Source organism: Austrofundulus limnaeus, unplaced genomic scaffold (genome assembly GCF_001266775.1).
Source record: "Austrofundulus limnaeus strain Quisiro unplaced genomic scaffold, Austrofundulus_limnaeus-1.0 Scaffold49, whole genome shotgun sequence".
Taxonomy (NCBI): Eukaryota; Metazoa; Chordata; class Actinopteri; order Cyprinodontiformes; family Rivulidae; genus Austrofundulus; species Austrofundulus limnaeus.
Window position 1 is genome coordinate 730,845 of NW_013952451.1, and position 14,300 is coordinate 745,144.

The window sequence follows — 14,300 nt, forward strand, 5'->3', positions numbered from 1 at the left end:
TAAAAATCCAGACTTGTCTGGCCGAGGCTGCAGATTAAAATGGCACCATATGCTGAGGAACAAGGAGTGCCCCCCCACACACCCATGTTTGTTCTTGAACCCCGTGAGGACCTTCCATTGACTTCCATTCATTTTTTTTTTACTTTATAGCCTAACCCTGACCATATACCCTAAAATTAACCTAAACCTAACCCCACACCCATAATTTGAATATGGACCAATGCGGACCAATGGCAGGTCCCCACGAGGCTGTTTTTTTGGGAAAGTGTTCCCCACATTGTAGGAAAAACCTGTCCACACACACACAYACTCCTCCAAACAACCTCCCCTCTCATGCCAGAGCTGCTTATTGGGCTCTTATGTCACTGCCAGCAGCTAATTAATGTGGAGAACTGACGTGACGAGGGGGAACGGCTCACCTATCATGTAGTAAATGCTCGGTCATCTTCCCCTCCCCCAACATGCCCCCTGTTTGTCTGTGAACACCTGCCAAAACCAGGATGCTCCTGGTGAGGCTGACGCTAAAGCCAAGAGGAGAGACAGGAAAAAAAAAAAAAAGAAACGGTAGGTTTCTGAGCTGATGAACTCACGTTTTTTCTTTCTCATTTTCGCTCGCGTCGCACGAGATTCACTTCACGGTTACCGTGGGGTTAAATTGTCGGGTTAAGGAGTGGCGCAGGTGAAGTTTGTTTTTATGTAAAGTGTTTAGGCAAAGGTGAAAGAGGAGTCTTCAGGTGGCTCACATGAGGTAAAGAAAAAAGCTGATTTAAGGACCTGACGCAGTCCAAGTTCTACAATAAAATGTGATTCTTTCATTTTTTATAGATAATAAATGGATTTTTCTGTCCCTAACGGACATGTCTTATACTTACTAGAACTAAATGAAGTGCCGACACWATGTGAGACTTTTGTTGTGTTTTCTTTAGTTTCATGTGAGGCATTGCGGATTTTCATATACAAATTAGTTTAAATCTTTTAGAAGTGAGCCTTCATTAAAAGGCTGAATAATTAATATCTTACCTGTTAAAGATAATTTTTAACTAARACTGAAATGGAATGCTACCATCAGGCTTTTAGGAAGGATTTTAGAAAACAGCGTCAAACTTTAAGCCATGACCGCCACCACCTCTGCTTAGGGAAGTTTAGGAAATTTACGWCACGTAAACAAAGTTACGAACAGACCGGGACCAGTGATTGTGACAACACACAACACCACCTACTGAAGCTGTAACATTGCCACCCACCTCCTCTATCCACACCGGCGCAATTTASTCTTTATGTATCTTCCTCTGGCTTTGTAAAATAATTGCAGTCACCCGCATGCCGCTTAGGAAGTTTACAAAATTTATGTAAGGTTTAAAATAAAAAACAACAACTCTCGATGAACTTAAAGATTGGCATGCTGACCTGAGGGAGTACTGAGGCATCACCAGCTGAAAGAAGGCATCGGAAAACCRAACAGGGTGTCTTTAGGTAAAATGCATGGCTGCCATCTCAAAAACTACTTCACTGCACAATAACGTGTTTCTGTTGCATGTTTGTTTGTTTCTCTCCTGGGTTATGTGTGTTGAAATAAATAGAAATCCATACTGTTAATGTTATTTGGGGAGAGGAAGGATCAGCGGTTATGGAAGTTGTCCAATCAGAGAGTTGGTGGTTTGATTCCRCTGCTTTTCATTCACACATCAAAGTGTTTTTGGGCATGACACTGACATATGACACTGACCCCCCTCCCCCGGCCTCTGAGTGTGATTTAAAGCATAGAAAGTTGCTATAAAAGTACAACACTTTTACCAACATCAATAAGATTTTTAAAAAAATGGCGTTCTTTACTGTACTGTATTTCCAGTTTCTGCTACACTGTGCTGGTTTTACTGGACTGAACTTCAGCCTTTGACACCGTGGATCACTCTGTTCTTATCAACAGACTGAGATATTTGTTTGGTATTTCTGGCTCTGTGTTAAACTGGTTCACCTCTTATTTATCTGAACGGTCTTTTACTGTTTTTATGAATCATGTTTACTCTGATGTTGCACCGCTGTCTTGTGGAGTACCCCAAGGTTCAGTTTTGGGTCCAATCATCTTTTTATTTTAGCCTTTAGGAGGTATTTTAAAACATTACAGTAATGTGTCCTACCATCTGTATGCTGATGACATACAGTTGTACTGTTCCTTTCGACCCTCTGAGTTCTTCAAACTATCTGAACTCAGTAACTCTGTCAGAAGTCAAAACATGGCTGAACAACAACTACCTGCAGTTAAATGCAAACAAGACTGAAACTCTTATTATCGCCCCTGATGATAAAATCCCTGTAATTAGGCAGCACCTTGCTTTTTTAACCCCTTCAGTGAAAAATAGTCTCAGAAATCTGGGTGTTTTCTTTGATGGTTCTATGTCTTTTGACAGCCATTGTAAAACTTTAGTTGGTAATTGTTTTTATCATTTAAGGAACATTTCAAAGCTGAGATCTTTTGTGTCACAGAAGGAGCTAGAGATGGTTGTTCACACTTTTATTTCTTCTCGTTTAGATTACTGCAACAGTCTTTTTACATGTYTAAACAAATCCTCCTTGACTCGGCTTCAGTCTGTGCAGAACGATGCAGCGAGGTTATTAACAAAGACCCACAGGAGAGCCCACATTACACCTGTTTTAGCCTCTCTGCACTGGCTCCCTGTGACTTTGAAGAGTCATTTTAAAATTTTAGTTTTCACTTTCAGAGCACTTCATGGTCAGGCCCCCAAATACATTTTGTACGTTCTGAAGCCTCTCTGTCCATCCAGGAGTTTGAGGTCTTCTAATCAAATGCTGCTGGTGGTCCCTCGAACCCATTATAAAACCCGTGGAGACAAAGCTTTTCATATGGTGGCCTTGAGGCTCTGGAACGCTTTCCCTCTGTTCCTTCGCTGCTCAGATTCTTCTGACTCTTTTAAGAAACAACTTAAGACATTTTTATTCAGACAGGCTTTTAGTTAAGTGCTTTTTATTATGCTTTGATTGTTGTTTTTTTATATTTGTGATCTGTTTTAATTTTTTTGTTATTTTGCTTTCTGTTAAGCACTTTATGATGTTTGTGTCTGTGAAAGGTGCTATAAAAATAAAGTTTAATCACTTACTTGTGATTACAGCAAACTACTAGAAGTTAGGTTCTATGAAAAAAATCTGCAAAAAACTGAATCCAGAAACGGTAAAACACAACATTGTGGTGCTTCACTGTCCTTTCAGAGAGTTTTATTAAAATACAGCAAGTTGTTCAGGCGTTATTTTGCTAACAGACACACACAGACATTTTTTATTGTTCACCATTTGGTGGTAGGCGATTAAAATTTAACACATTTTAGTCTCGGCTGAATTAAAGTGTAAGTTTAGAATTTGAAGCTGGATATTAACTGTTCATAAACTTTCCACAAACCATCATTTTAAACTCTTTTTAATGAGTTTTTGCTTGTTTTCCAACCTGGAATCCCTCCTTTAGTTCCTGTTGAACACTCTTTTGTCTTAACTGGAAGTCATTGCGAAAGCAGCGGAGAGTCGTCGTTAAGACTGTGCGGCATTCAGAAAACACAGGAAACAAAACAAGCACACATGCTGCACAGCCTCTCCTCTGGTGGCTTATGGGTAAAAAAYCCWGTTTTGACCGCCTGCTGTTTTGTCAGGCTCAAGGAAAGAAGGCGCTAAGTCCGTCCTGATTCACACACCGTTGTTCGGCGCGAGAGGCCCACAGGGGCAGCATTCCACCTCGTGGTGCAGCCTACCGCTCTCCACCAGTCATCCTCGCACGTTTAAAACCTGCTCGTCCCATCCTGAGCCCACCCCCTCCGAGCGCTTTCCCATCAGCAACAACCGTCGCAAACCAGAGTTTCCCTTTTCCTGTAAATTCCCAGATAAGCCCGTTCAGCAGAGGCCCACCTCTCTGCACGGGTTAGCTGATACTTTCCGGGTGTTTTTCCATTGTTCATGTGGACTTTTCCTGATAGCGGTGATAAGAGAGCAGCTGGGGGAGAATATTCAGCTGCTGTCCGCTGGAAAAGAATAAAATGATAATCCTAAAAGGGTGTTGAAGTGACTGACACAAATTTTGGCGTCTGAATTTGTTTATGACAGCTTGAAGTGCTGTCCTCAAATCCTTTCTGACAAATGTGTTGATGGATTTCAACAGAGAAGGATCGTAGGAGCTCATGTTATGTCTAGAAAACAACATTTTTGTCCAATAAACTATCAAAAAATGGGTACRGAACTAAAATTTTAGTCATGACAAAGACGGTTAGATTCAACCCGAACATTCAGTAAATAACCTCACAAACAGGACTGTGCAACATCATAGATTCTTGCTTCTTTCTTTATGTTTTGCTTCCAAAAAGATGAGTGAAATTTTTACTTTGGCTGCTTTTTTACTCGTTTTCAAGCCAGGAATCTGATCATTTTCTATTAGCAATGACCAATTAATATTGGCATTTTTATAGGGTTGGGCAAAATTTTATTATATGCAATTAATCACCAAAGAAACTGTCGACAATTAATATTTACTGCAGTTAATGCCAGGTGATTCTTTTTTATGTTTGATGCATTTTCACAATCAAGTGTGCATGTGAGGCCGTGGCATGTTGCGTTAAAGATATGCTGCCACTTTCATATTGTGAAGAAGGTGGATTTCAATTCACAGCTCACCACTTTAAGCTGTTAAAATGAAGAAGTTCATTTGGCTGACGGTTTGTACGTATGATTTTACAACACAGGAAAAATGATTCAGAGTCAAAAAGCATATAAGTGCAAGTGTCATCTATGAATCGTTATCGGCTAAATGCCACAAATAATTGTGATTTTATTTTTTGCCAGTATTGCCCAATTCTAGTACTCTGTCAGAAAGAAGCAATTTGTTTCCATTTCTTTAGCTTCTTCAATTTCTTTAATTTTTTTTAAGGAACAGAGAGTCGAGGCCTGGACAGAAAATAGGCGTAAAAGAAGCCGAAGTTCTTCGGAAAGTCTGGGGAAGACCCGATGAAGACCACTTCGACCTACGACAAAGAAAGCCTTGCTTCTCAGAAGCGAAACCCATTTGCTCGGTGCTGTCAAATCTCTTGATCCTGCACTCTAAATAAGTGGTGACACGGGAGCAGTTTTACATAAAATCCCTCTGGATTCACCCAACTGGTCAGTGAGCACCGAACACACAGCATTAATCTCCTCATTAGTGCCAAGTGTGTCGCTCATATGTTCCCTAAYACTCATTCAGGGTGTCAGCTCACCCTGAGGAAGCTGTCAGCTACAGATGTCATCCCCCCACCCCCCCCCATCCACATGACCCCACTCCTGCCCCCCCACCACAGCCCCACATGGCTCTGAGGACTGTCCCCCATCATCTGAACAAAGGAGTGGGGGGCTTATGTGGAGATCAGGGGACCAAACATTCCTGATTCAATATGGGAGGGTGGTCAGCAGGTCCAATTAGTGCACTTTACAAGTCTTTGAGAGCCTGGGGTGTACAGGGGGGTGTTTGATGCAGTTTTAGGAGTTTCTCCTTTTGGTTGCTTTTCCATGTAGCTATAAATCATTGGACTTCAAAAGTCCTTGACTTCAAAAACTTTGTGAGGGTTGAAACCGTCGGACAGAGCTGCTCCTCAAAGTCTGATCCTCTCTATAAACCAGTGATTAAATAAATGTTCAGGATCTTCTGTCCTGCAACAGAGCAGCATCAGCTCCTGGTTGTTTCTCCTTCATTACCCCAGATGGATCAACACTGATGCTGTCAGCTCAGCGTGTTGCAGTGAGATTTGTTTCCTGCAGCACCATGATCTGATGCTCACAACCAGAGGTTTCTGAAGCAGTCGACGCGGAGAGAGAAAAGGTAAACTGGAGGTACTTACCTACGACACAAGGTCCCGTGTAAACGTCGAGGTACGCGGTGTATCCGAAGCGGTGAGCCTCCTCACAGCGTCCAGGCGCACATGGTGCCCGTCCCCCGCAGACAGATGTCAGCCCGAGCTCCGGAGCTGCGGCCGCTGGAGGAGTGAATAAATGCGCAGGGCGCCTCCCCTCCTCCTTGTCGTTGGGCTCCTGGACATGTGAGCACCACCTTTCCTCCCTCGCCGCGCTGACGCCACAAAGCACCGGACGTGGAGCAGCTCTCCTCCTCCTCCTCCCCGGTGATCCGCAGCTGAGCGCCTCCGTTTACGCGCGCAGCTCGGTGCCACCCACCTACAGGAGGAGGAGGGGTGGGGGGTGTTCGTGGCGAGTGGACAGAATCTTAATGAGGGCTGCTGCAGAGTTTCCTCCCGGCTGATGATGGTCGGAGACAGCACCGTGGTGAAACCTGGGGTTTTGGGGCCCTTTGGGTGGGGAGGGGGCACGGAGTGACGCAACGCATCTTAGGGCGCTTCTGTGGGACACCTGTTGATAAAACTAAACATTTTCTTTCACAAGCGCAGTGACACACAGATATCTGGCTCCCACAGATTGGTTCCGTTCCCAGGTGTCAATGAATCAATTTCACGCACTCCTGGTACACTATATTGCCAAAAGTATTTGCTCACCCCCATTCAAATGACAATCAAGGTTCATAAAAACATGGATGTCAGAGTCTGGTGTGGATGAACTTGAGCTCAACCCAACAGAACATCTTTAGGATGAATTAGAGAGGAGACTGAGAGCCAGGTCTTCTGTCCAACATCAGTATGTGACCTCACAAATGTGCTTCTGGAAGAATGGTCAAAAATCCCCATAAAGACTCCTAAACCTTGTGAACAGCCTTCAGAAGAGCTGAAGCTGATCTTGCTGCAAAGGGACCAGTGTCATTTTGAACCCAATGGATTAGGAGCTCATTTGTGAGTCAAAGCAGATGAGCGAATACTTTTGGCAATACGGTGTATCTCAACTTATTGTGGATAAAGCACACCTGTTCATAWAAACATTTTCTTCCACCCCAACCTCTCCACCACCATGGACAAGACCAATAAMCTGTCAAAGCCTATTCCTGCACAAGACTGGACCGAGCTTCAAGACCATCAGAAAGAAACTCAAGGAGGAGACAACTGTTGGTGTGATTCATCAGAAATGGAAGAAAYAAAATGACCACTGGTCACCCGTAAAGCATCTTGCTTCAGGATGATCAAAAGAAAGTAGAGCTGCACCAATCTATAAAGTCTGACCAGTCGATTCTGATTTTTTCCCCAATAACTGACATTGTCCAGTGTTAGGTTACAACACACCTTCAAAGTTCAAACTTTATTTTATTGAAAAACATCGAGCAATACCCTTGAAACAATACACACTTCTTTTAACTGGACACAAGGCCGTGCTCACAGCAGAGCAGAAGGCGACAGCGGCTGATTTTCAGACCTTTGTGAAGGTAAACGAGAAGCTGTTTTTCCCCGGGTATGAGCCGATCTCCCAAAATAAAGGAAATCAGTGCCGATAAATCAACCAGCCAATTTATCGTTGCACCCATACAAGAAGTAAGATCTAGACTGCAGGTGAGTAATGGTTATTTCACGTTTCTTCCATAAACACACTAACAGTTGCTTACTTTGCTTCTGTTGGTCAATTTTTAATGTGTTTAAGATGTGATACTAATTCAGGGTAGCCTTTAATGTATTTTATTGTAAAATACTGCACGTTTGTTTTAAAATCTTTTAATGTACCAAAAAGAACCGATCTGTAATRTTTAGTTCAGGATGTGAGTAATAAATTAAATAGATAAAATAGCATTTGACTTAGTAATTTAATTTTGGGTTGTGTCGTTTTGAGCAAATGATTTTAACTCACTCTAATTTGTGACCCATCATAGCGAAATGAGAATTTGGTCAAAATGATCTAATTACATTTTCAGATTCCTGCTTTAAAAGCTACATTTTGATACCTGGATCGTTCTGATWTCATAAGCTTATCCAGAGATATAACTTAATTTGYCTTGTTGGTTACAATAATATATTTATATTAGGTCTGAATCCTAATTTAGTGTAAATTTATTGAGTGATTTTTGTTGACAAGATAAAGAGGAAACCTCAAATAGTATTTGTATAAGATTTCCCAGTTGGGAAGAAACAAAATCTTTACTAGCTCACAGGGAAAAATTCCAAATTTTACGGCATTTTTACTCAAAATCTGTTTTTTTGTTGCTACTGCTAAAAAAAATGCTTAAATTTTTTAGGTATATATTTCACAGTTCATTCAAATGATACATTGATAAGGCATTAATTCATTATATTTAGACAAAATGCAATTTTTGCAAACGTTTAAATCAAAACCCTATATCTGCCTATTTCTCCTCATTTCGATGTAACAGGTCACATATTTGCTTGAAGCCCTAGCTGGGACAGAACGTCACCAGTCCATCGTGTCAGGACAGCTCTTCTTCCTGTAATCACCTCTCAAACAGACAAACCCTGAGTCTGAGGGCAGCTGTCAGCCTTCTATTAGCAGGTTAAACCACTTATCTGTCCATATGGGGGGAGCGGGAACGACTGACCTCAGCTGGCACCCTGACGTGAAACAGCACTTTGTTAAACCACACAACTTCACCAGCAGGGTAAACAGCAGCTGGTGTTTACTGCACGGACAAAGCAACAGACAACACAAGTGGGTTATAATCACTGAAACAGAACATTCCTGTTTAAATTAACTGAACTTTATCAGACAATAAATCRTTCAGTCAAGAGAATTAGATCGAACAGGAAAAATGTCTTAACATGTGCATTTTTATATTTTTGTACCAATGAATAAGTGAGTAATTCTGTTGAAGTTTAAAGGAAAAAAAAAACGAAGCATTTTTGTGTTTTAGTTTGAAATACTGTCTCACAAAAATGTTTAAAATATCCCTTTACAAGGACAATAGATTCAAGTACGTCTTGCTKCTGAGAAAATGTCTTTGAGACTGCACTGCCCCCTACAGGTCACAGCATCCCGCTGCAGCCAATTACAAACCATGACTCAACATTTTTCACTTCATCATTACAGCCTCAAACCAGCTGCGGTGGTTTGAATAAAAAAAAAAACTGAATTACATAAAAGATGTCACTTTTATTTTATTTTTTATAAATACAAAAATGTTATATTTTTTTAAAACCAGTTTCATTAARGTGAAGATTATACAGACGATGTGTTAGGGTTTCAGTTCAGCCGGCTCTTTTTCAGYCTGGAGGCGTCTGCTGATGCTTTACGTTTGCGTGACGGCGTGCCCGGATCTTCTTCAGCTGCAGTCAGATGGTAMAGCTCGATAGGTGGGGTCGGCTCCTTAGGGAGGCCAGATACAATAAATCTGGTGTCAAATTTACCAGCAAATTTAATGCAGACTCATTAACTCAGTCTTTCAAGATGTCTATAAACAATATGTATTGATTTATAAAGTAAAAACATGACTTTAAATGAATATATTCATTACACAAACTGAAGAGTTGTGTTTTTACCTGCATGAGGTAATCTGCGATGTACTCGGGCTTTAAGCACATCACTCCCTGTGCGCTCGCCTCGCTGACGTCCACTTTGAAGTCTCCAGGTTTTAGTCGACTGAAGTCTGCGAACAGATGTGTGGCTTCTTTGTACAACGATGGAGAGGGGCTGGGCAGAACCTGCAGACAAACACAGGTTAAAAACTGCAGCCGTTACAGCAGATTAGAGGTCTGAAAACACACAAAAATATATTTTTAAACCCRTCAAATGAATAAAATAACCAATTAATGCTTAAAATTAAAAATTCCATTCATCACTGCAGATGTCCTTACATTTTGTGTTCTTAAGTWAAATATGCTGTGCAGCAAAGGAAATACAACACTTTCACATGACAGAGCAGATATTTCCTATTTTAAACTGAGATATACCATTCAAGTCACTTCAGACTGTTATGACACAAAATGCTTCTTTATTTAGCAATTAAAATTAACAACAACAACAACAACAACAACAACAACAACAACAACAACAACAACAACAATAATAATAAACTAAGAAGCAAGAGCTACTTACTGAACTTGATTTTATTAAGAAGCCAGACTTGTGGTAACTCTGGTTTCTCTCAAACATCCCTACTATGATGTTTAATAAGATGGTAAAAAATAGTTGTGAAATATTACTAAGAGCTGTCCAACCTGAGGACCCCCCCAAATAAGAGCAAAAACAAATAAAAAGTTTAATTTGATGCTGGCTTTAGTGACAGACTTTGCCTACCTGAGTCCCAACAACAACAGGAGGAAAAGACAACATAAAATGAAAGTGTCTAATCATACAAAATAATAAATACAAAATCTTAAAAACTGATCTAAATATAATTTTTTGACAACTTTTGCTGGTTTTGGCTCATTGACTCAAAACAAACCTTAGCTCTACCAGACTGCAGTAACCGTCTGAAGCCTGATTCTCTGCTCTGGTCGATGTTCAGCATCACAGTCCATCCACTGAAGGCTCCCTGAGAAAACATCCATTCATGACCAGGAGTTTAACATTTGGGTCTGTTTCTGGTTGGAATATTCAGAAATATAGTTGTGACTGAATCCAAAACTGAACAAATGTGCTTGTAATTTTACTTTCTGACAATTTTCAGAAAAATCATTTTTTCTTGTAATTATAAGATGAACACACATCCTACGTCTTGGTTTTCTTTTTGAAAGACACATTTGAAGACATTTTAAGGATCACAAAAAATCCTGTTTAGTTTATACATCAGGACATGATGCTGTTTGAGTCTGCGTACCTTCTGTTCACAGCTTCTCTGCAGGGATTTTCTCCAGCGCATGGCAGCTAATGCCAGTCTCCTTTGTTGGGAGGTGATGGAGGGTAAAGCATCTAGGATGGAGCTGCTGCCCCACTCGTACTCGTCCTCCTGATTATATATAGARATGAAAGCAAAGAGGAAATTACAATTCAGCATAAAAAATATGATTTTACATTTATGCTCATGCAATTGAACTGCAACCTGCTGCTCTTAACATATGAGTTGCTTTTTTAGTATTTTATAACTAAGAGTGTTTTTGTCAAGCTGCTGCAGAGTTCTGACAAATTTACTGAGCTGCAGTTTTTTTTGTGCAACATAACGTAGCTAAAACAAAAAATATAAAAATAAAGTCTTAAACGATCATGGAGCAGCCAATCACAGAGGAGGAACTGTCGTCAGTATCTCACCTGGATGAAGCGTCCCACTGAGCGACAGGCCTCCAGGTAGGAGCGGTGCAGGATCCATTTACCAGCCGCCATCGCTGCCAGATACTTCTCGTTACGCAGAGGACTCCCTACGATGATGTGTGAGCAGCTGGGGTCGAAGGACTGCTTGTCCAGGACGATGCCACCTGCAGGTTGACACAGAAGTAATAAATAAGCCTAATTAATGTGTTGATAATGACACTGTTGTCAGAAGGAATGTTCTGGTTCAAGCTCCTCTTTATCTGATCTCAGATCCTCTGTTAGAAGGACTCACCTAGCTCCTCTATGAGCTGACTGTAATCAATGCGCTCCTGAGGGCTGAGTGAGGACAGCTGAAACCTGGGCGGCTGCTTTTCTTCCTTTTCCTCCACCTTAGAGAAATGAAACAACTCTTTTGTTTGCGGCGGCAGATTGTTTTAAAAGAAAGTCCAGGAACATGCAGTGGACAGATCAAAACCTGGAACTGCTGATTTGTTTTAACACCATGGTTTTCTTCCTCGCTAAATCGTTTATTATCAACTCTCACCTGTGGCTCGGKTGCTACTGGAGGTTTGGTGAGAGGAAAGGCGATTCTGGGAGCTTTAGGCGTGAGCGTGTCGTCTTCTGGCTCCTCTGATGGAGGCGTCTTGACCTTCTGACCCACCTGCTGGTTAAAAACCTCGCAGGCCGCTACGATAAGACAAAGCCAGTATTCAGTGACAAAGTGCCTGTGACGGTAAATTTAAGTGATATATTTGAGTGCATATTTGGAAAGATAACATTAATGATGAATTGCAAACAAAAGTTCATGAAACTGAAATGAACAGTTGTTGAAATATTCGCATGAACAGAAACAGGAAGTGATGTCAGAGGGGAACGCCTGAATGAGTTGTTACAACAGCTAACGTACTGCAAAGAATCAGATGTTTCTGTAGATTATTTTGAGTCATTATCAGTCAGATTTATAAGTTACCCTTTTTTTTAAAAAGAGTTCCCCTTTGACATCACTTCCTGTTTCACTTGGRCTGCACCAAATTTAGTAAACAATATGCACGTTTTGTGACAAACTGGTTAAAAATCATATGAATGAGGCCAAATTTCTAAAATATTAGGATATTTTCTTTAATTTTCTGTAATTGAAGAAAAAGCATGTCACGGGCACTTAAAGGTGTATTATATTAGTCGTTGCTGTTTTTACTGTTTTTGCAAAGTCGGCAATTCCACTGACTCTTCCTCCTTATCTACAAGTTACAAAAAAGGCCCTTTACTCACTCATTAAACGGCTCGGTTCCAATAAACACAAAAACGTGAGCAACTTACCTATCTCCACCAGCTCYGAATCGGTCATGGAGTCTTTGAGCTGTGAGCCGGACTCTGCAGAGGGAGGGGGCGCAGGTGCGAGTGGTTCTGAGTGCTGAGACGGACTGCCGGGCCACTGTAAATTATCAGCCAGCTTGGCCCTCTCCTCCCTGGCTGTGGGGTCATCCCAGACGATCTGTTCACTCTGAGACGGTTCTGTGTTCATGTCCAGAGCCGCTTCTCTGGTCACCCTGGAAAACCAACAAACAGGAATAAATTCTGCAGCACAGTAAGTAACTCGGCATTTCACATGACGTTTAAAGCTCATTATTTTGACTTTGAGGTAAAGTTACATATAAATATGAAAATAATATGAAAATAGCCAAGGTAATTCCCATTTATAAAAATGGTGAGAAATGTATATTTCGTTATTACAGACCAACATCTTTATTACCACAGTTCTCAAAAATCTTGGAGAAGTTATTTGTGATCAGATTAGATCAATTCATCAGTAAAAATAATATTTTAAGTAGCCGTCAATAAGGATTTAGAGCCAATAACTCTACTTCAATGGCTCTTATGGAACTGACAGAACAAATAACAAATGCTATTGATCAGTGTGTGAGTGTGAATGGGTGAATGTCTGTTAGTGTAAAGCGCTTTGGGGTCCGGAGGGACTTGAAAAGCGCTCTATAAGTTCAGTACCATTTACCAAAAACAATATTGCGCCAGTATTTATGTTGATTTGAAGAGAGCATTCGACACGACTGACCATTGAATTTTACTTGAAAAGCTAAACAATTATGGGATTAGAGGACCAGCATTACAGCGGTTATGTAGTTATTTGGAAAATAGGAAACAGTTTGTATAAGTACATGATGTAAGATCTGAACTCTGTGGAATCACATGTGGAGTTCCTCAGGGTTCTGTACTTGGACTAAAATTGTTTATCTTGTATGTGGATGACTTGGTCAATGTGTCAGGATTATTTAAATGTGTTTTGTTTGCAGATGATACCACATTTTTTTTGCTTGGGTAAAGACATAGAACCTATGTAAAATGCAAGCAGAATTTGTGAAAATACAAAACTGGTTTAAACTCAACAAATTATCATTAAACTTGGATAAAGCTAATTATATGATATTTACAAATAAAGAACTGTTATTATTCCATTTAGAGTTGATGGTGTGGGGCTTAGTAGAGTTAGTGAGGTGAAGTTTCTGGGTGTTATTATTGATGAGAAACTGACGTGGAGACCTCATGTTAATTACTTAAGAAATAAACTAGATAAATCTATTGCATTGCTTTACAAAGTAAGGGACTTGTTTAATGATGAAGCTCTGTACATGTTACATAACACATTAACTGTTCCACACTTAGTTTATTGTGCTGAGGTAAGGGGTAAAGCATGTAAGACTATTACACRTCTGGTTTTTGTTTTGAAGAAAAGCGCTATAAGAGTTATCACTCGAAAACATTACCATTATCCATCTAATATAATATTCTGTAAACTGAAATGATTGAAATTCTATGATTTGGCTGATTATAATATTTTGTTAGTTATGTATAAAGCACACCAAAACACATTACCTTCAAACATTCAGATAAATTTTACAAACAGAGAGAGCTGTTATAATCTTAAGGGGCCAGAGATGTTTATGAAACTTAAATGTAGATTATGTTTGAAGAACGGTGCACCTCAATCCAAGGAGTGAGATTGTGGAATAATTTGGAAGACGATATTAAAAGTGCCAAATCAATGACCATGTTTAAGAGAATGATAAAGATTAGATTGTTAAAAAATAAGAAATGTTTTAATATGTAGCCATTCAATTTGTTGTTCTAAAAAAATTTGATGTTTTGTTTTGTTAACTGAAGATTATTATAGTTAGAAT

At 40.2% G+C, this 14,300-nt stretch overlaps 2 protein-coding genes across 3 annotated transcripts in view; both read right to left on the minus strand.

Moving 5' to 3' along the window:
• The window catches only part of tmem108 (transmembrane protein 108), a gene marked incomplete at its 5' end in the record, with an annotated part of 67,173 nt that extends 61,037 nt beyond the window's left edge, over positions 1 to 6,136 (minus strand). For both annotated transcript variants that reach the window (XM_014008350.1, XM_014008349.1), the window contains 1 exon segment: positions 5,865 to 6,136. In XM_014008350.1, the coding sequence (XP_013863804.1) occupies positions 5,865 to 6,136 (272 nt within the window).
• A 2,859-nt stretch (positions 6,137 to 8,995) lies between these two features.
• Positions 8,996 to 14,300, minus strand: part of topbp1 (DNA topoisomerase II binding protein 1) — a gene marked incomplete in the record, with an annotated part of 16,923 nt that continues 11,618 nt past the window's right edge. The window contains 8 exon segments of the mRNA XM_014008352.1: positions 8,996 to 9,228; positions 9,402 to 9,563; positions 10,307 to 10,396; positions 10,682 to 10,810; positions 11,110 to 11,273; positions 11,402 to 11,498; positions 11,654 to 11,796; positions 12,427 to 12,656. Coding sequence (XP_013863806.1) covers positions 9,106 to 9,228; positions 9,402 to 9,563; positions 10,307 to 10,396; positions 10,682 to 10,810; positions 11,110 to 11,273; positions 11,402 to 11,498; positions 11,654 to 11,796; positions 12,427 to 12,656 — 1,138 coding nt within the window.